The sequence below is a fragment of the Balaenoptera musculus genome, chromosome 3 (genome assembly GCF_009873245.2).
Source record: "Balaenoptera musculus isolate JJ_BM4_2016_0621 chromosome 3, mBalMus1.pri.v3, whole genome shotgun sequence".
Taxonomy (NCBI): Eukaryota; Metazoa; Chordata; class Mammalia; order Artiodactyla; family Balaenopteridae; genus Balaenoptera; species Balaenoptera musculus.
The window spans coordinates 88,608,037-88,629,657 of record NC_045787.1 but is presented as its reverse complement, the minus strand read 5'-3'; the positions used below and the strand labels follow the sequence as shown (position 1 = coordinate 88,629,657).

General features: G+C 36.1%; 1 protein-coding gene across 1 annotated transcript in view; it reads right to left on the bottom strand.

Annotated features, from left to right (window-relative positions):
- MAN2A1 (mannosidase alpha class 2A member 1) overlaps window positions 1-21,621 on the bottom strand; it is a 162,257-nt gene that overhangs the window by 90,950 nt on the left and 49,686 nt on the right. Inside the window, exon 5 of the mRNA XM_036847857.1 lies at window positions 6,350-6,477. Within this exon, the coding sequence (XP_036703752.1) occupies window positions 6,350-6,477 (128 nt within the window). The remainder of the gene's footprint in view (window positions 1-6,349; window positions 6,478-21,621) is intronic.

The following is a 21,621-nucleotide window of genomic DNA, read 5'->3' as shown; positions in this document are numbered from 1 at the left end:
CTTCGATCCCAGATTTTGACCTCTAAATGCCATGCTCTATTAAAAATAACCTTAAAGAAATTACTTATTCCAGGGCTGAGGCTAGGAAAGTACAAGATAACCCTGGAACATATTCTTGGGGCATAAATTAAAGAAATGGTCAAAGAGTCATGGGAACATATAAAAATAAATCATGAGATAGTCGAAGGGGCTTCCACTGGCCAAATGCAGGACAACTGGGGAAGCAAAATAAATAATAATAGTACTGGACTAGAACCCATTGACTAAAATAAGAACCCATGAGCTCACAAATAAACTGAAAATAAAAAGGAAAGCTCTTCCTTTTAGTATTAATAGAATACTAACTGATAATTATAGAAGCAATGATGGAATTAGAAAATCATCAATGGATCCTAAAACTAAAACATTAAAGTTTGATGAGGAACAGGATATTTACCTATTCTCAATGTATCTCCTACAAATTAGTTATTAATTCGAAAGGCATAAAATGTAACAGTACAGTAAAGAAAATTAAAAGACACAACTTAAACAAGTGATCAAGAATAGCATCACCAATATGGGAACAAAGAGATAACAAGTGCCTTCTGACAGGATGCATTGAGGACAACAGAAAATAACTACAGTGATATTCTAGCAAAATAAATTAGGTTAGATTACATAGATAGATCAGATAGATCAATAACCTAAAGCTAATCATAAGGAAATAGACAATCTCAAACTGAGAGACTTGCTACAACAGAGGTCTGCACTCCTCAAAAATATCAATGTCAAGAAATCCAGAGAAAGGCTAAGGTCTGTTTCAGGTTAAGGAGACTAAATAGACATGACAACTACAAGCAATACACGATCCTAGGTTGGATCCTGGATTGGGAGGGGAAAAAGCAGCCTTTATTAAAGAACATTATTGAGACAATTGACAAAATTTGAATATAACCTGTGAACTAGATTGTAGTATTGCTAACGCTCCTGATTTGATAACTATCTTCTGCTTATCTAAGAAAACATCCTTATTTCTTATGAAATAACACAATGAAGTTTTGAGAGACAAAGGGACAAGATGCCTCCAGCTTACTCTCAAATGGTTCAGAAAAACACGTATGTGAATCTAACTAGAGTCCCTTGGTATCCAGGGAAGATTGGTTTCAGGACCCCTGAAGATACCAGAATCTTTGGATGTCAAGTCATATAAAATGGTGTAGTAGTTGCATATAACCTACACACATCCTCTTGTATACAGGCATACCTCGGAGATACTGTGGGTTTGGTTCCAGACCACTGCAATAAAGTGAGTATCACAATATTTTGGTTTCCCAGTACATATAAAAGTTATGTTCATGGTAGTCTATTAAGTGTACAATAGCATTATGTCTAAAAAAATGTACACACCTTAGTTAAAAAATACTTTATATGTGGAGAAAAAAGAACCCTTGTGCACGGTTGGTGGGAATGTAAATTGGTACAGCCACTATGGAAAACAGTATGGAGAATTCTCAAAAAATTAAAAAGAGAACTACCATATGACCCAGCAATTCCACTCCTGGGTATTGATCTGAAGAAAACAAAAACACGAATTTGAAAAGATACATGTACCCCCATGTTCGCTGCAGCATTATTTACAATAGCCAAGATATGGATGCAACCTAAGTATCCACAGATGGATCAATGAATAAAGAAAATGTGGTGGGGTGTGTGTGTGTGTATATATATATATATATATATATATATATATATATATATGGAATCCTATTCAGGATGGAATGGAATCCTATTCAGGCATATGAAAGAATGAAATCTTGACATTTGTGACAACATTGATGGACCTTGAGGACATTTTGCTGATGAAATAAGTCAGACAGAGAAAGAAAAATACTGTAATGATTTCACTTATATGTGGAAGCTAAAAAACAAAACAAATGAACAAACATAATAAAACATAAACAGAGTCATAGATACAGAGAACAAACAGGTGGTTGCCAGAAGGGAGGGGGCTGGGAGGAGGAAAGAAATAGGTGAGGGAAATTAAGAGGTACAAACTTCCGGTTGCAAAATAAATGAGTCATGTGTATGAAATGTACAGTGTGGGGAATATAGTCAATAACTATGTAATATCTTTGCATGGTGACACATCTAGACTTATCGTGATGATCAATTTGAAATGCATAGAAATATCGAATCACTATGCTGTATAACAGGAACTAACATAATGTTGTAGGTCAAATATACTTCAAAAACAAACAAACAAACTTATAGAAAAAAGAGATCAGATCTATGGTTACTAGAGGTGAGGGTGGGAGGAGAAGGAATTGAATGAAGGCAGGCAAAAGGTAAACTTCCAGTTATAAAGATAAACAAGTACTAGGAATGTCATGTATAACCCGATAAATGTAATTAACACTGCTGTATGTTATATATGAAAGCTGTTAAGAGAGTCAAATCCTAAGAGTTCTCAGACAAGAGAAAATTGTTTTTTCTGTTTCTTTAATTTTGTAATTATATGAGGTGACAGATGTTCACTAAACTTGCTGAGATAATCTTTTCACGATGTATGTAAGTCAAATCACTATGCTGTATATCTTAAACCTACACAGTGCTGTATATCAATTATATCTCAATAAAACTGGAAGAAAACCAAAACAAAATAAAACTTTATTGCTAAAAATCAGCTAAGCATCGCTAGCCTTCAGCAAGTCATAATCCTTTTGCAATAGAAACAAAGATCACTGATCTCAGATCACCATAACAAATATATTAACAATGAAAAAGTCTGAAATATTGCTAGAATTAGCAAAATGTGACACAGAGACACAAAGTGAACAAATGCTGTTGTTAAAATGACACTAACAGATTTGCTCAACACAGGGCTGTGACAAATCTTCAATCTGTAAAAAACGTAGTATCTGTGAAGCACAGTAAAATGAGGTATGCCTATAATTTAAATCACCTCCAGATTACTTATAATACCTAATACAATGTAAATGCTATGTAAATAGTGGTAAATACAATGTAAATACTATGTAACTAGTTGCCAGGCATGGCAAATTCAAGTTTTGCTATTTGGAATTTTCCAGATTTCTTTTTTCAATTATTTTCCGTCCACTGTTGGTTGAATCATCAGATGTGGAACTGGTAAATACAGAGGGCCAACCCTACAGGATATATAGGAGCCCCTCTCAAATACTATCATGCAACTCTATAAATTTGAAATGAAATCAAATTAAGCTATAAAATAAAAAAAAGGAGTATGTGTTGTCCCAAATAACTAGGACAGAATAAGCTTACAAACAAGAATAAAAATCAACATGAAAAGTTAGTGATGTCTGAGATTTCATCATCACTGATGATCTTTTCCGTATCAAAATCACCTGATACACAGGAATAGCAACCTAGCTGCAATAGCAACCTAGCTGCAATTAAAGAATTCCTGAGAAGTAATGATGTAGAAGAGAGAGAACGTAAACTACATTTTTTAAAAACTCATACGAAAGAAGGTAGAAGCTAGAGAGAGACATAGAGGGGACCCCAGTATCCTTCTAGGATTTTCCTTGGTATAAGCGAATCTTTTTTTTTAAAGGGGGCAAGTGACAAACTTAGGGGGGAAATGCAGTATATGAAAAATCCAAAATTTTACAAAGAGGGTACATATGCCAATAAAACCAGGAAAGATTTTGTGTTTTCATGTAAGAATAAGACTGTCAAAATATAAAAGAGTAATAACAAGAGAAATTACAGGAAACAATCATTAAAAAGAGTAAAATAGGGCCTTCCTTGGTGGCGCAGTGGTTGAGAATCTGCCTGCTGATGCAGGGGACACGGGTTCGAGCCCTGGTCTGGGAAGATCCCACATGCCGCGGAGCAACTAGGCCCGTGAGCCACAACTACTGAGCCTGTGCGTCTGGAGCCTGTGCTCCGCAACAAGAGAGGCCACGACAGTGAGAGGCTCGCGCACCGCGATGAAGAGTGGCCCCCGCTTGCCGCAACTAGAGAAAGCCCTAGCACAGAAACGAAGACCCAACACAGCCAAAAATAAATAAATAAATAAATAAATAAATAAACCCAAAAAAAGTTAAAAAAAAAAAATGTTTATAAAAAAAAAAAAGAGTAAAATACATCACTCAGTTTTTGGCAAATCTAATAGACAAAAATTAGAACATGAGCACATGAATAATATAATTAATAAAATTGGATTATTCCAAATATATCTAATATTAAAGCTTAAGAGGAGTCAGAGAACAGTTACAAAATGGATACTTTAGGCAAAAGATAACCTTAAAAACTCAAACTTCGTTTCTAATGGTCAAATTTATATAATAAAGTTAGTAAAAGCAGAAATTAACCACCAAAGACTAAACAATTTAAAAAGTATCCCATAACCAAATGTAAAACCAGTGTCCAAAACAACATGTTGTTCTAAATTGTTTAAACAAAACTGAGAACACTACTCTAATTTACAAGGTGCAGTCAGAGTTACATTTGTCAAAACTCAAACTCTACAGTTAAGATTTATGTGTTGCACTGCATGTAAATTACACATCCATAAAAGCTAAACATAAAGAAAAAAATCCACAAAAACTGAGGTTTATAAAGTGAATATTTTGGCTTAGAATATAATTAAGTATTTAAGAAAAGTGGCACTGAGTAGGGGGTCCCCAAGTCCACTCCCAGATTTCACGACTTAAGAAAACTTACAGCACTCGACATATAGTCATACTCACAGCTATGATTTATTATAGTGAAAAGATACAAAGCAAAATCAGCAAAGAGAAAAGGCACACAGGGCAGAGTCCGCAGGAAACCAGGCACAAGCTTCTAAGAGTTCTCTCCCTGTGGCATCACCTAGGACGAGTTAATTACTCCACCAGTGAATGGGGACAATACCCGAAATGCTGTCAACCCAGAAAGCTCACTAGAGACTCAGTGTCCAAGGTTTTTACTGGGGTCTGGTCATGCAGGCACCCTCTGTCTAGTACATAATAGGATTCTAGACTCCCAGAAGGGAAACAAGTGTTTAGCATACACTACACTGTTTGTACAGTTTAAACACAGTGAGTCACTCATCATTTAAGAAATCCAAGTCCTCAGACACCAGCCAACAGCCAACTTTGCAAGCAAGATCTTTCTAAGGATAGCAGTTTCAGATCTGCTATGTTAACTCTTTTTGGCACAGGTATGATATCTGCAACTTACTCTATAACAATCACAACAATAACAATATGGAAAGAGGAAAAAATAAGGCAAATGTGTCAAAATAATGACTGGTGAATCTGGTTGGGGGCCTTATGGGAGTTCTTTGTAGTATTCCTACAACCTTTAAGTTTGAAAGTATTCCAAAATAAAAAGTAAATAAAATATTAATGGGGGTGGAGGGATTTTATCCCTAACAGAAGAATACTTTAAAATAATAAAATATTTAGAAATAACTTCAATAAAAAACATGTATATTTACCATAAACTACAAAATTGTACTGAGAGATATGAAATATTTGAAAACAATTACATACCATGTTGCAGAATGCAAATATTCGATATCACAAAGATTTCGATTATTCCCATGTTCTTATGAGTTGTATGAACATCTGATTTTATCAGTTCAGAATACACTTCCCCACTTCTTGTTGTAACAGGATACTTCTTCCCCATGGAGGACCCATTCACATGGTTCAGGCAAGGCTGACCCTGCCCCAAACCACTCTCCTCCCATGATCATTTCCATCAAATTAACCAGGCCTCAGTGATTTCAGCTCCTTTAACTCTGGCCTCAGTAAACTGGCTCAGAGATAAGCCCCTAACCCAAAGTGGGTCAAGTAGGTAAGGTATTAAGGAAAACTCCTCCTAATTGTTAGACCAAGAAGATCAGAGTCCTGGTTGTCTATGGCAGAGTCAAGAGAGAGTATCCCGACAACATAATCTAAGTCCTCTGGATCCAACCTTACCTGAAGCTACCCTACCTCTGGAATTCTCAATGACAAAACTAACATTTTTCTTTCCTTTTTTTCTTTGCTTAAGCTAGTAAACTAGGTTTTTGCCTTTTATGATCAAGTGTCTTAACTAATATATAATTAAAATCCCAGGGGGATAGTTTTAGGAAAAAAATACTAAAATTAATAAATAGGTAAAATTGATAAAATAATAGGTGAAACAAGGTAGATGACCCTAAGAGTGACCATATTATATCTATGTAACTGAGTTTATGATCCAAGAAACATCATAAATCAATAAAAAAATAAATTTTTCAGTAATAATCAGTGCTAGAAAAATTAGTTATTAAAAAAAATAAAAAGCCCCATCTCACGTTCCCCAAAATTAATTGCCCAAAGTAGTCCAAATGAAAGAGAAAGATACAAATACATACCTAGATTTTTTTCCAGCCACTGATGTCCTTCAATTAGTTGGTCAATTAAGGCAAAATAATGTGGAGCAGCTTCATCAGGCATAACCCAGCCACCTGTCACAATTTCAAACTGACCGTTTTCTAGTAAACTAGGGAGAAAATAACATAAGAGTTTACATTAATATATATAAGAAAAGTTCAAATAAAAAAGTAAGACATCATAAACATTAGAGACAGCCTTTAAATGTAACCAGTATTTACACTAGTTGTTAATTTTTTTTTTTAAACCAGTGGATGAATTTCAACTTTGGGACCCTGGTGATAAAGTGTCCTTAGTAAAGTATCCACCCCTCCTGCCCTAGGCAAAGCCACGCAGGTCACTCTGGAAGTTCTATTTCCTAAGGGTATAATCTCCCACACAACTTCAAAGATTCCTGATGTCAGCAGCCACGTCTGATTTACTTCTGGATCTTGCCGAGCACCTAGCAAATACCTGAGTATAAGCTTGATGAGTGTTAATTGGAGGACTGTCATTTTAAGCACAATATTTGTTTCATTACACCTATGCTGAAAAATCAGGACTTATTTTAGTACTTCTGACACTGATAAGTTAATCATGCAAACTACAGAGGTAATAAAAATAAAAGTAAAGCTAGTAAATATCACATGCTTCTGGGAATACAGAAAACATTATAAAGTACCCTGCTCCAGTCAGTTATAATGTAGGCTATATAGTTTATCTTTCATTATTGAGCCAAAAGCTCTAACATGATCATTATCTGTTCATTGGGTACTCTTTACCATAATACTATACAAAGTAACTAGACCACAGCCCTGGAGAACTAAATTGTTACAAGAAGACACCTTCCTCAGAGAGAGAAAAAAATCATCAACTATTAAAAATTTGAAGAACTACCTGAGGAAGTGTAAATGTCAAGAACTTAAGCAAGCCTTTTAAGTGCCACAGACTTTTGAGTTTGCGACAAGGTGGTTTTGAAAACGATGTAAAATTTCAGAAGCAAAATCAGTTTTAATAAGGATAAACATCACTGAATGCCTATAGCTAACAGCCAAGCACAAAGCCAAATTTGGTTGAAACAGGCCAGAGGCATAAAGAATAAACATTTTCCTACAAAGCATGTAACAGAAGCCACAGCATTAACAGAACATCCAATTTTTTCAAACATATGCATGATCATAGAAACCAATGACAGAGTGGATAATGGACACAATTTCTAAAAATGAATGAATACATGAATGATTTCCTTGTATAAAATAAAAAGATATTAACTACATCTGTATTACCACGGGGATCACCAAATAATACAATTTCATATGGAGAATATGATGGCTCATTATATAGTGTCTAAAGAAACTCCAATGTCCAGTCAAACCTCAGATTCTCACAGGCCCACATCAAGAACTTGTAAGAAAGAAGCTGGAAATTTCTAAAAATTGTATTTCTTTAAGAACACAACTAAATCCAAGGCTATTTTGTCCCACTCTTACTGCCTATGGGACTTTTTTTTTTTAACATCTTTATTGGAGTATAATTGCTTTACAATGGTGTGTTAGTTTCTGCTTTATAACAAAGTGAATCAGTTATACATATACATATGTTCCCATATCTCTTCCCTCTTGCATCTCCCTCCCTCCCACCCTCCCTATCCCACCCCTCTAGGTGGTCACAAAGCACAGAGCTGATCTCCCTGTGCTATGCGGTTGCTTCCCACTAGCTATCTATATTACGTTTGGTAGTGTATGTATGTCCATGCCACTCTCTCACTTTGTCACATCTTACCCTTCCCCCTCCCCGTATCCTCAAGTCCATTCTCTAGTAGGTCTGTGTCTTTATTCCCATCTTGCCACTAGGTTCTTCATGACCTTTTTTTTTTTTTCCCCCTTAGATTCCATATATATGTGTTAGCATACTGTCTTTGCTTTTCTATGGGACTTTGCTTGCAGTTAGTTCTTCTTGTCTTTCTGGTGACTGCCTGATTTAGCCACACCCTGGAAGCTATGGACCAGTCCCACCCCTTATGCCTATGAGCAGTATTTGGAAGCCTGAGATGTCAGGACAGATTTGGGATTTAATCTCTAGTCATCAAATATAGAAACTTGACCTCCTTATCTCAGTATTCCAATAAACAGATCTTCTGGAAAATATCAGAAATAAATCGGTCAAAACAAATTCTTTGCTGCTCCTGAATAGAGAATAGAAACTATAAATTAACTAATCTGAATATTAAATGGAAAAAAATCACTCCAGTGATGGAATTTCTCACCTATATCAGTCAGTTTTATTTTGCTACATATTCCCTGTCCCATAGGCATAAATGGGCTCCAAGAAAAGACAACCAAGCAAAGAATCACACATATTATATTTCCTCAGCTCCATTTGTGAATAATTTATCCCTTCCCCCTCCGCATGATGCCTGAGATGCTACAGTGATTGTGTACAGAGTTCTTATCTGTACACAATGATTACTTTAAAGACTATCCTATCTATTACTATGGGGGAGGCATGAAAGCCTCTCACTCATTAAAATGTTTTTCAGAATTTTCTTATCTATTTTCTTCTCTCCTATCTTTCCCAACCTGGCTGATCCCAGCTGCCCTCATTTCTCAGCTCAAATAAAAGTCTCTGGGACACCTACAAAGTCTCTGGGCCACACAGCCTAAATCAACACTCCCACTGTACCTCCACGCTCTATCACACAATAATATTTTTCACAAACCAGAATGGCCTTGTTCATTTACTGCTTCCTCTCCCTCCTTACCCCACCCACCATTATAACATAAGCTCCAAGACAGCAGGGACAAGGACATGTTGTTTTGTTCACTTTTCCAGGCCCAGCACTGAGAAGCTTACTTGGCATTTAATGGGTACTCTGGTGTTAGATGAAGAGGGAATGAGTGAATGAGATTCTCAGTTTAAAATTAGTAGTAACATGAAGTTTGTTATTAGATGAAGTTCACAGACATATGCAAAATAAGTTGAACAGGGAAGGTTCAGTTAAAAAGGAGTGTGAATAATATAGGTATAAAGTGACATGACCTGGAATATGATTCGTGTAGGAAAAATGAACGGGGAGGGAGAGAGAGGAGATGCTTCATGAAGCATCAGTGGGAATCAAGAAATATCTGGACATAGAAGAAAGGATTAAAGTACGAATGACTTAGGGTTTTGATTCCAGGGGTCTAATGGGGTGGTGGTGTTAATACACACAGACAGTGCAGTTCAGTTGAGAAGGGAATCATTTTGCAGTAATAAATATAAATTTGGATAAGGCTATTTGATGTGACAGTGAGGCAGCCAAAAGGACCTAACTGAAAAAGAAAACTAAGTTTAGGGGAAAAGGTCAATATAAAATTAAGTTTTGGAGGAATGAAACAAAGATGAAATAGAGAAGGATGGGAAGTCTGGAGAAAACAGTCAAAAGGAGAGTTAAGGATCAAGCAGAAGGAAAATATAAGAGGAAATTGAGGTGATAAGAAATGTTAAAGAAAAAAAGAACAAATCTGTGACTATGACCTGAGACATTCTAGAAAAGAGTAATGAGGAACAACCTGCACTTCTCCTTGGTAAAAGGCATTTTTATAGTTTAAAAAGCTACCATATAACTGTGACTTACTCAGAAATGGACACATCAGTGGGTCAGAATATAAAGTTGAGAAATAAATTTTTAAAATATTTATATTATTAAAATAGCCATTAAATTAGTGGGGAAGAATGGACTGCGGTTTGTTTGGTTTTTTTAATCTTCAGTCAGAGTGATTTAAAACAAATTCATAAGAAAGCCAAGATATTATGTCATGGAAGCCAAAGGACTGATATTTGAAGTCCTTTGTCTGGCTCACACAGGTTTTTAATAAAAACTACATGAGGAGGTCACAAGAGGCATAAGTGATGTCATAATAGCAGGCCAGAAAGAACTTAGGTTTTAGTTTTTCTTAGGAAAGTTTCTCTAATCAGGTAGAACAAAATGGAAGAAAATAGACAACATGATTTAAGATATGAAGCAATGTGACAATGAGTGGACACCCGGACAAATAATCAGGTTAGTGAGTACTCCTATTTCACTCAACTGCCTGTTCTCCCTAGTCTATACATATGAATGGTGAAAACCAGATTATAAACCAGACATTCTTACAGGCAGGAAGGTCAGGCTTGAGATAAAATATTCACTGTGTTAGGCAAAAACACATGCCACTTGACCAGTTAAACAAACAAACAAAAAATACACATGCACACATAAAAACTGCAGAAGTGCAAAAATTTGCCATGTATACCCCTGATTTCTAGAACATATGTGATAAGCACTTAAGAAGCACCTGAAGAATGACAGGAAAACAAAATGATCCAAATATACCTGAGGAAAACACTGACCTAATGACTGAGAAGCACAGCCACCATCATCATCAGGTAGTGATAGGTACAAAAAGTAGGCCTGACAGTCTTACAGAAACAACACTCCAGGAAATACTGAGAAAAATATTTATAAGCAATAACAGAAAAGCTATGTTAGCCTACAAAAAGTACCATATTTAAAATCGCCATTGTTAGCAACACAAAATAAAATTAAGACAGACTGCAAGCTGTACATTCGACACCTTCGTAATTTTTAAAATATCAGGTAATGGGAAACACCTATAGAAAAAGTTACTTAGAATAAGTACAGGTGCTTCCAAGTATTTCCACTCACTTAGTGCTCAACAAGCATGAATTGAGCTATTTCTCTGCAATTGTCAGGGGGGTACAACAACAAGGACCTACTGTATGTCACAGAGAACTATAGTCAATATCTTTTAATAACCTATAATGGAAAAGAATCTGAAAAAGAGTATATATATATATACACATATATATGCATAACTGAATCACTTTGCTGTATACCTGGAACTAACACAACATTGTAGATCAACTATACTTCAATAAAAGGTTGTTTGTTCTGGAAAAAAAGAAAACAGGCATACTACTTATACTACTTTTAGGAGAGCAATGCCTATTGTTCTAATGATAAAAGTGAAAGGATGCAGAAAATTGTAAATAAAAGTTACCCATATCTAATTCCCCAATAACAACCACTGTTGTAACTCTGAAAAAAAAAGAGGGAAGTACAAAATCAAAGAAGATGTGCCCACCTCATAGGGTCTATTGCTTAATTTCTACCAAGAGACGCTCTGGTTTCTGGCAAATTTTTTGCATGAATGCTCTTCCTAATATTTTCGAATAAACAAGAGATCCAGAAACAAATGAAAAGACAGGGAAAGAGAGGGAGAGAAAGGAGTATATACATGCAGCAAATCCAGAAAAAAGGAAACCAGGCACTAACTTTCACAATTAACAACACCCTTATTTTACTTTTTTAAATGATTTGTAAGCCATTATGTACTTCTCTGTTTCTACAATTTCTCTGCTTGAGAATTTGATATAAAGAACTTAAGAAAATACTGATCAAAATTAAGCTGAGCATACCTGTCACAGCTCACTTTGCCCAAGATCCAGAATTTACATTTATGAATTTACTTGCCAAGCACAAGAAGTTGCAAATCATTTTCTCTGTCACTTTTTCCCCTACGTTGACACATCACACATTTGAAATTTGGTCACACACAGAAGGATAGACTCAAAGAGCTTTTTTCCCTAATGGGGAAACTGTCACAGATAACTTAGTAGCAAACAATGCATCATTTAGCAAGCTTCAAAGAATCACAAATTAATTTCACATGAGAAAACGAGTTGACTTTGCACGGGGAAATATGAAATAATACAAGATGATGTACGGTGATTCATTCTTAAATAAAAAATTAGTTAAATGGAAAATTTAAAAAGATGGAGGCTCCCAATGAATCAAGTAATAGTCTGAAAACATTTGCTCATCAGATTATCTGACTCGTATGCCTTTCATGGGGAATATCTAATGAGAGAGTAAAAATAAGATTTGTTTTAAAAACCCCTCACATAATAATTGGGGAAACTCATCATACACCTCTGAGTATTATAGACACCCGTCTTAAGAGAATATATGAGGGACAGATGGCCAATGAGTCATCTCCGCATTTCTTCCTCACTTCATTCCGGCCATCCCCTTTCTTTGAGTTTGCAGTCCACGCTCTCTGTCTGGAATGTTTTTCCTCCAGTATTTACCTCAGTGGCTCATAGCGGATCCATCAGGAGCCTTCTCTGGCCACCACACTCCACTCAAACCCCACCTAACTTGTTATCTTTCATAAAATCCAAAACTTTTCTTTCATAGCACTTATCACGAAATTTAATAACACATCTGCATGTTTTTACTGTCTTTGTCCCTCAATAGACTGTAAGCTCATGAAGGCAGGAATCATATCTGTTTTGCTCGCCATTTAAATCTGGGCGTTCCTACTAGAAAAGGGTACCAACGACCCAAAAGAAAAGCAAACAAAAGATATGAAGCAGATATTTCAGAAATTACTAGCTCCTAAAAATGAAAAGAAGTTTAATATCACTCATGAGGAAATGCAAATTAAAACTTCAATGAGATCAAAAAGTTGTGTAACATGTGATGTCAAGGATATTTACAAATAGGTATTGTTACTTAAGGCTGGCAATAACTATCAAATTTTAAAATGCATATATACTTTTATCTATGCTCATTAAAATGAAGTCAGAAAAGACATAAAAATAAATAAAAGCACTGTACAGTCAGCCCTACATATCCGCAGGTTCTGCATCCACAAATTCAATCAACTTCTGAAGGAAAATTTAAAAAACAAAAATATTTCCAGAAAGTTTCAAAAAGCAAAACTTGAATTTACCACACACTAGCAACTATGTACATAGCATTGACATTGTATTTACAACTAGTTACATAATATTTACATTGTATTAAATATTATAAGTAATCTCAAGATGATTTCAAGTACACAGGAGAATGTACGTAGGTTAAATGCGAATACTACTCAATTTTATATAAGGATTTGGGTATCTGGGGCAGGTTCTGCAACCCACCCTCTGAGGATTATCAAGGGATGACTATATACACTAAAGATAAAGATAGATTGTATGCATTCACAAAAGACCAGAAACAAAACTACAGGATCATTAATCAGGAGAAGTTACATAAATTAAGGCCCACTCATAACAAACACTTTTATATAGTCTTTAAAAAGAAAGGTTACTGAAAGGTTCTCCAAGATATATTACGTTTAAAAACCATGGTACAAAACCCATTAGGGGCTATTATCCAAAAAGAAAAAGTAAGAAAAGAAAAGAAAAACAGGAAACCGGTATTGATAAGGAATGTGGAGAAACTGGAAAGCTCAGGTACTACTGGTGGCAATGTGAAATGGTGCAGCTGTTGTGGAAATCAGTATGGGAGTTCTGTGAAATATTAAACATAGAACTGCTATATGATCCAGCAATTCCACTTCTGGGTATATACACAAGAGAACTGAAAGCAAGGACTCAAACTGATATTTGTGTACACATACTCATAGCAGCATTTTTACAATAGCCAAAAGGTAAAAACAATCCAAACGTCCATTGATGAATGAATGAAAAAACAAAACATGGTATATTCATGCAATGGAATATTATTCAGTCCTAGAAAGGAAGGAAATTGACACATGCTTCCACATGGATGAACCTTGAAGACATTATGTTAAGTGAAATAAGCCAGACACACAAAAAAACAAATATTGTATGATTCTACTTATATGGGGTACCTAGCATAGTCAAATTTATAGAGACAGAAGGCAGAATGGTGGTTGCCAGGGCAGAGGTGAAGGGGAATGGGGAGTTATTAATAGGTATAGCATTTCAGTTTGGGATGACGAAAAAGTTCTGGAGATGGTTATGGTTGCAAGACAATGTGAATATATGTAATGCCACTGAATGTCACACATAAGATCATTAAAATGGTAAATTTTAAGTTACGTACATTTTACCACAATAAAAAAAAAAGATGCATTCAAAAAAAAAAAAGCACAATGTGCATGGCATGCTATCATTTGTATAATATGAATGTGTCTTTGCACATATGTACATGCACATATTTTTCCTGTGTATCTATAAATTAGATAAGCATCTGGTCAAAGTAGCTGCCTCCTGTGAGAAGAGATAGATGCCAAGAAGACAGGAGTAGTCAGCACCTTACCTTTCATTGTATACCCTTTATATATTCAGGCTTATATTAAAATATGAATTAAATAAAAATTTTTTCTAAACTATAAATGTTATACTACCCTGATTTCTCCTAAGCACTAAAAATAAACAAAACTATAGCATAAAATAGTCACGAAATTTTATTTAAGAATATTTCTTATATTAGACAATTGAATTAATAGTTTCTGTTAAGTTTTAATAAGATACACTTGAAATATTTCACTGTATAGTAAATATTACTTCATTTTCTCATTTTTCTAAAACAAAATAAACTGTTCATTCAAATAAACTAGAAAATATATGAGGTTGAAGAATAAAATTTAAAAATCCACTCAATATCTTGCTATAAATGCATAAAGGGTTATGGTAGGCATAGTTTTTAATCAATTTATTTCACTTAATACTATATACCATGAACATCTTTCCATGTTAATAAACAGACATATATCATTATGTTTATGGATGTATTGTATTTTCTAAAGTATTTATAATAGAGATATAACAACAAATAATATACATGTGTTCAGTTTGATGTATTTTGACAACTGTTTATACCCCTGTTACTACCCAAAACAACTGATATTTGTACACTCAGACATAGGCTATTCCCATCAACTCAGAGAGTTCCCTTCTGCCCCTTTCCAATCAATTCCTACCTTACTCCCCCCCCACAAAAAAGACATTCTTATTTAGTGATTTATATCACAATAGATTAGTTTAGTTACTCTCAGACTTCATAAAATGGAGTCATACAATACTCTTTGGTGTCAGGATTCTTTTGCTAATGTGTTTGTTAGATTCATTCATACTTCTGTGTATTTCAGTAACTCATTATTTTTCACTGCTGAGTGGTACTCCATTGTTTAAATATGGCACAAAATTTTAATCCAATATCTTATTGATGGACATTTGAACTGTTTCCTGTTCACCAAAACATTAGTGAACATGTTTTTATTTTTCTTGGATAAATTCCTAGGAGGGAGCTCCCAGGTCACATGATGTATATTTAACTTCAGAGAGAATTCCAGTTGCAGCACATTCTTTTCAAGCCTTGGTGTTGTCAGTCTTTTTGATTTTAGCCATTCTAAGGTGTTTGGGATAGTATCTTGTTGTAGTTTTAATCTGCATGTCCCAGATGACCACATATTACTCAGCCCCTACATGCACACCCTCCCTTGCACTGTTGCAGCCTAATAAACTTCTTTCAGGTGTTTAAACATGCCACGTTCTTGCTAATCCCTGGCCCGTAATCACAATTCTCCTCTCATAACCTGGAATTCCTTCCCCACCCTCTGCCACCCTCTTTATACCTGGCTAGTTCTAACAGCTTTTCAGGTTTCAGCTTGAATACAACCTGCTTCAGGAAGCTTTCCAAGACCCACTTCTTGCTTCCATAGAAGGAAATGCTTTATTGTGATACTGTGTTAATTATATTGTCTTCCTTGCTCTGCCCTGAGAGTTGGGATCAGGTAAGTCTCACTCACTTCCTGTATCCCTGGAGTCTAGCACAGTCAATATTTGTTGGATAGATGATGGAGAAAATACGGGAAGGCTTTGGAGATGAGGTAATATTTCAGCTGAGTATTGAAGAATAAATAGGATTGAGATTATCCAATGCACAAAAGGAAAAAAATATTCTCATCTAAACTCATTGGCAAGTTCCTAAGAAGCAGGAAATAACCTGTGACTGAGGACACCCACGTGGCTCAGCATGGCTAAGAGTGGGGTGTGAGGCAGGAAGTGATCTGAGGTAAGGGTGGACAAGCAGGGAGGAATCAGAGGACAAAAGCAAGGATGTGCCAGGCAAAGGAGGTTGCGCTGTACCTTTTGACAATGAATTGTCACTGAAGCATTTGAAAGCCAAGAAGAGACGTGGGCAGACTCATATATTAGAAACCTAATTCTGTGGGTGAAACGGAGGACACCTGGAAGTGGCAAAGTTGGAAACAGGAAGACCAGCTGGAGGTTTTCATTACAGCAGGAAACAAGAGTAAGGGGGATAGAGCGGGGGGGTGGTGTGTGTGTGACTGTGCAGAGACACTAACAAGGCACAGCTGACAGGCTTGTGGGGACTGACTGGATGACATGAACAGCAGACCGGAAGGCAGAGCACACAGTGGGCAGGAGCACTGGTTGTGGGGTGAGCCTTCCTGGTTCTGGTCCTCACTCCACACTTAATCGCTGGGGGACCTTAGGCGCATTCCTTACCACCTCTGCATTGGTTGCCTCAGCAGTAGAATGAGAATAATGAAGGATCTTAACACATAGGAATGTTACAGGATGGGCTGAATGAATACATCTAAGTGTTTAGAACAAGCCTCCTACGTTGAGTACAGAGTAAGCATTCAATAGTGTTAGCTGTTACTGTTACCCTTAACTAGGGAAGAAGAACGAAATCGAGGTTGGAGCTTTAGATCTGGAAGCAGCCCACACACCTGGAAATTAAAACAGCAGTGTGGCAGGGCATGCAAAATGAGGAGAACCAACGGTGCTACCCCACAGATGAGAACTGGGATATTTAGGAAAGAGCAGAGGAGGGAGTCAGAGGGATGATGACAAAGGGATGTTCAGCAATGCAGGACTAGAACCAGGAGAGAAAGAGCTCTGGCTCACAGAAGACAAAAACCAAAAAACAAAAAAGGAAAGAATTTCAAGGAGAATGGAGTGGTCAGTGTCAATGCTGCAAAGAAATCCTCCCAGAGGACTGAAGAAGTATCCAACAGACAGAGCGGCTGAGAAGTCCTCATGGCTTTTGCCTATAGCTGATGTAAACAGAAGCCAGCAGCTGAAGTGAACGAGAGGTGAAAGCAAAGCAAAGACACCTCAATCCAGATGAACTGGAATTGGAGCGGGTGGGGATGGGATACATACTTTCTAAAATAAATGTACACCACTGCTTCAACTAGTAGAACCAAAGTTATTTTAGACACTGGTGCACTGCTTTGATTCCTTTGATGAAATGCTATGTATCTTTAGGCTCTAAACTAAATCCAAATCTGCAATTTACTCTGAACATGACACACCGTAACTTCTCACTGCTCTGCAAATTTTACAGCAGGCTTTGGTTAAATAGCACAAAATCTGACCTGTATAAAATGTATAATAAATTAGCTAGTATAAGAACTTTAAAGGTATTTTTTTTTCTAGTGAACTCATAATGCAGAATGCATGTAAGTTTGCAAAATGTAAGTTTGGATTTGTATTATTTGTATTACTTAAGAAAGTAATCTCAAACTTTTCTCTGATTTCAATAAGCAGAGATAGTTATAAGGACAGGGTAGAAGGTTCACTTAACTATAAACCTAGGAAAAAAGAAGTAAGAGAATGGTAGATTAGATAAAGACTTCGTGGTCTCAGCAAAGCAATGAAATCCAGCAATGCAGTGAAGACACAATATCTAACAGTACCCTTCCCCACTCACACATTTGGAGCCTTATTTTATACCAAAAGGTCCACACAGAGAAGCTGGTCAAGATTCTGGCAAACACATAAACTGTTCTAGGTTCCAACAGCCCAGTGCGCTTCTCAATTGAACACTGGTCTCAACAGCAGAAGCAGATGCAATGTAAAAACTGTTTCAATGTCTCAGAGCCCAGAGAGGAAAAATGAATATGTAATATGCTGGGTGCTAGTCAAAGGAAACGCTAAGGCTAATGTTTCAGCTGTTTGACTCTGAATAGGGTTCACATTTTGATGTATTATAAACATCATGCAGTACTTAACTGCATTTAGCCAAAAAGTATTCAAATAGAAAGCCTAAAAAGTAAAAAGAGTGTTAGCATACCAGTCATTTTCAAAATAAAACAAGCGTAGATGGAAAATGTGCTGATTATAACAAGGCAGTTTCTTTTAAATCCACTGGATATGTATTACAAGTAGGAACCATGACTATACTTGATTAAATTACTCTGAGTCACACAAAATAAAAAAGCTAGATGTTGTTTGCATGGATCTCCCTTTAGTTAACTAGATTTTCATTTCTGAAAGCTGATAGAGCTGAATACTGCTGCCACAGGGGGGAAGAATCAAACAAGTCATTGCTAGCATAGATTATGAGGATCACTTGAGTTATGTTTCTGTTAAGTTCCCACAATCAACTGATATTCTTCAGGGACAATAAAAGCTTACACAGAACTCTGCTAGAATTAACAGGTTCTTCTCTTCAACAGCTAGCTTGCAAATTTAGGTACAGATATTTAATACACAGACTCATCTTCAAAAAGAGGAAAACAAGGCATTGCATAAGCATTACAGTAGTAGTCAAAAAAATTCTATCATTAATGCCGCTTAGTACAAGCTCAGAATTTTAAATAATGGGAGCAAACCTATGTATCTATTAAGTTTTTCTGTTTGTTTGTTTTGTTTTTTCTGGAACCCAGCTCTCCAACAAAGGATTTGAGGAGAAATATATCAGCTAGCTTTCTTGGTCGCAAGCAACACTGACTGACTCTGAACAGGAAATGTATTGGGGGACAGTCCTGGGTACACAGAATTGAGGACAGGCTAAAAGTCCAGGCTTAACAAAGGACTGGAAAAAAATGAGAGGCCATGCTACAGGCATGACAGGGTCCGTGACACAGGGCAGGAAGAATCTTGCGGATGCACCAGTGCTGTGAGGGCTGACCTGCAACCTTCCCTCCATTCTGCTTCCCTTCTTTCCATCTCTTTACCCTCGCTTCACTCTAAAGGCTCAAAACCCTGGGAAATAATATATTGATTAGCTGAGCTCAGATCATAACTGACCTATCTGACCTGGGGCAGGACAATGAAGGATCTGACTTCTGTGTTTGGAGACCATTTCCTAAAAGGAAATCAGGTGAAATGGATGGGAAACAAAGTGTTCTGTTAGAAAATGAAGGGCTTTGAGTCGAGTTACACTCTCTGTTTTGAAACAAATTCCAGGTGTGGATACATGTTATTGCTCATGGATGAATTAAAAGGAAGGAAAATGCTTGGACTTACAGACAACAATATAAAGAACCCAGAACTAAAGGGTAATTTAAAAGCATAGTTAAAACCAAGCATTTGAAGCCAGAAAAGAACAGGCTCCACACCATCGAGAACAATGTGAGGTGGGAAAGAAAACAAAAAACCTTGAGAAAAACCTCACATAATGCAGTAAATATAACCAAAAAATTAAAATTAAAATGCATATGCCAAAGAGAGACCAGAGACTTAACAACTAGATAACTGAATTCTAAAACAAATGAAATAAAAACAGTAATTAGTAAGAGCAAAAACACATAAGCTGAAAATATTTGAATTGATAGATGGAAAATTTAATAAGTTGTGCATACCTAGATATATGGCAAAAGTGTGGAATTTTAGGGATCAATGGCACTGTTTCTCAAAAATCTAAAGAATAAAAATTGTGCAGTCCATATTCTCTGACCACAAGACATTAAAACCACCTTTTAACACCTAAAGTATAACTGGGAAAAAAATAGGAATTTGAAAATTTTCCTAACATACGAAAGTCAAAGAGAAAACAATACATACAGAATATTTAGGAAAAAAATAACATAAAAATGTGAAAGCTAGCAAGAGCAGTAAAAAGGCAAACACAGGGGGAGAAATGCTCCTTGTTAAAATAAATCAACTGGCCCATTTAGCATTAGTAAAAAACAGGTAGAAGGAATTAAATAAAAGCAGAAAAGTCAAGAGTAAATACCAGTAAAATAAAAATATAATAGTTTTTTGGGGGTACAAAAACCAACAGAAATAGTAAAAGCTTTAGCTGATCTAATTAAGATGAAGAAAAAAATCAGGTTCCCCCAAATAATAAGAAAACAAACAAAAACAAGCAAACAAAATAACTACAGATGCAATAAAATCTTAAAATCTGAACAATCTGAGTAAAACACTATAAAATTATAAGAAACTATGAAGTATTATTTGTAATCAAGGAGCAATATAAGACCTAGACAGACAAAAAAAATCTGTTTTAATCTCTAAACTTAGTAAAAGAAAAAATATGTATAGACAAACACCAATTCCGCAGGGTTTCACAGGGCAGTTCTTAATTTCTGAAACACTGCAAACCAGTAGGTAACTCGATTTAAACGAAGGATTTGTGTGTGTGTGTATGTTAACCTAAAATTAGCTGCTAACTTTTCAACTTAAAAAGTCAAGACATTTTATGTAACATTTTGGAATTCCAGCTTGTCAAGAATAACTGGAAGAATATCCTGACAACTCTGGTTCCCGTGGCCACACATGGCAGGAGTGGAAGAGGGGGCAGTCACTCTGGGTGTGGCAGTTACTCCTGGTGCATTCAGGACCCTCAGAGTCTACAGCCTTCAGTTATGGCACCTTCCTGGCCACTCTTATAAGCATTTTAAGCATGCTATCAGGGGGGGAAAAATGTCTGATAGATAATAATGGAACACCAATTCTCTCCAAATTACCTTTAAACGTTTATGTCAATATCTATCAAAATCCCCCTCTTTTTTTTTTTTTTTTGATAGGGTAGGAAGAATTTAGCAAGTTAATTCTAAAGCTCTCTGGGAAAATTAAGTGGTCACTCATTAAAAGAACTTTTCAATAAAGAGAAGCAAGAGGAGATTTAAACTGTCTGTTATTGAAACACATAAGGCCGCAACAATTACGCTTAAACAGAAAAGTCCATGAAAGAGGTCAGAAAGCCCAGAAATCAATGCATATTGAAATACAGTAAAGATGGCACTTCAAGTCAGTAGAAAAGAATGGACTATGTAAGTCTTAGGGAAGCAGCACAGCACAACGTGCAAGGGAACAAACAGCCTGTGGGGCTGGACTGGATGGTAACTAGCGCAGCACGTGCAGCTGGGTGACTCTGGATGACAAGTGGCCTTATCTGTAAAATCAGGATCGTCATTGTATCTACTTCACAGGATTGTTGCGAGGATTATCAGTTATCATTTGCAAGCTACTTCAAACAGGAAGTAATACAGTAAGCACTGTATATGTGATGTTAAATAAGTAAAAGAAAGCAATTTACGCTAAGACAATCCTTAAAGTCCTGGGAGCAGGGAGGAGGGAGACATGGGGAGCAAAACCTCCCATCACACCACATTAAAAAAATAAACTGGAGGATTTATAAAAGTGAACAATAAAAAACTAAATTGGGGAAAAAAAGACTATCTCATCTCTTGGATTGGGGAAGACT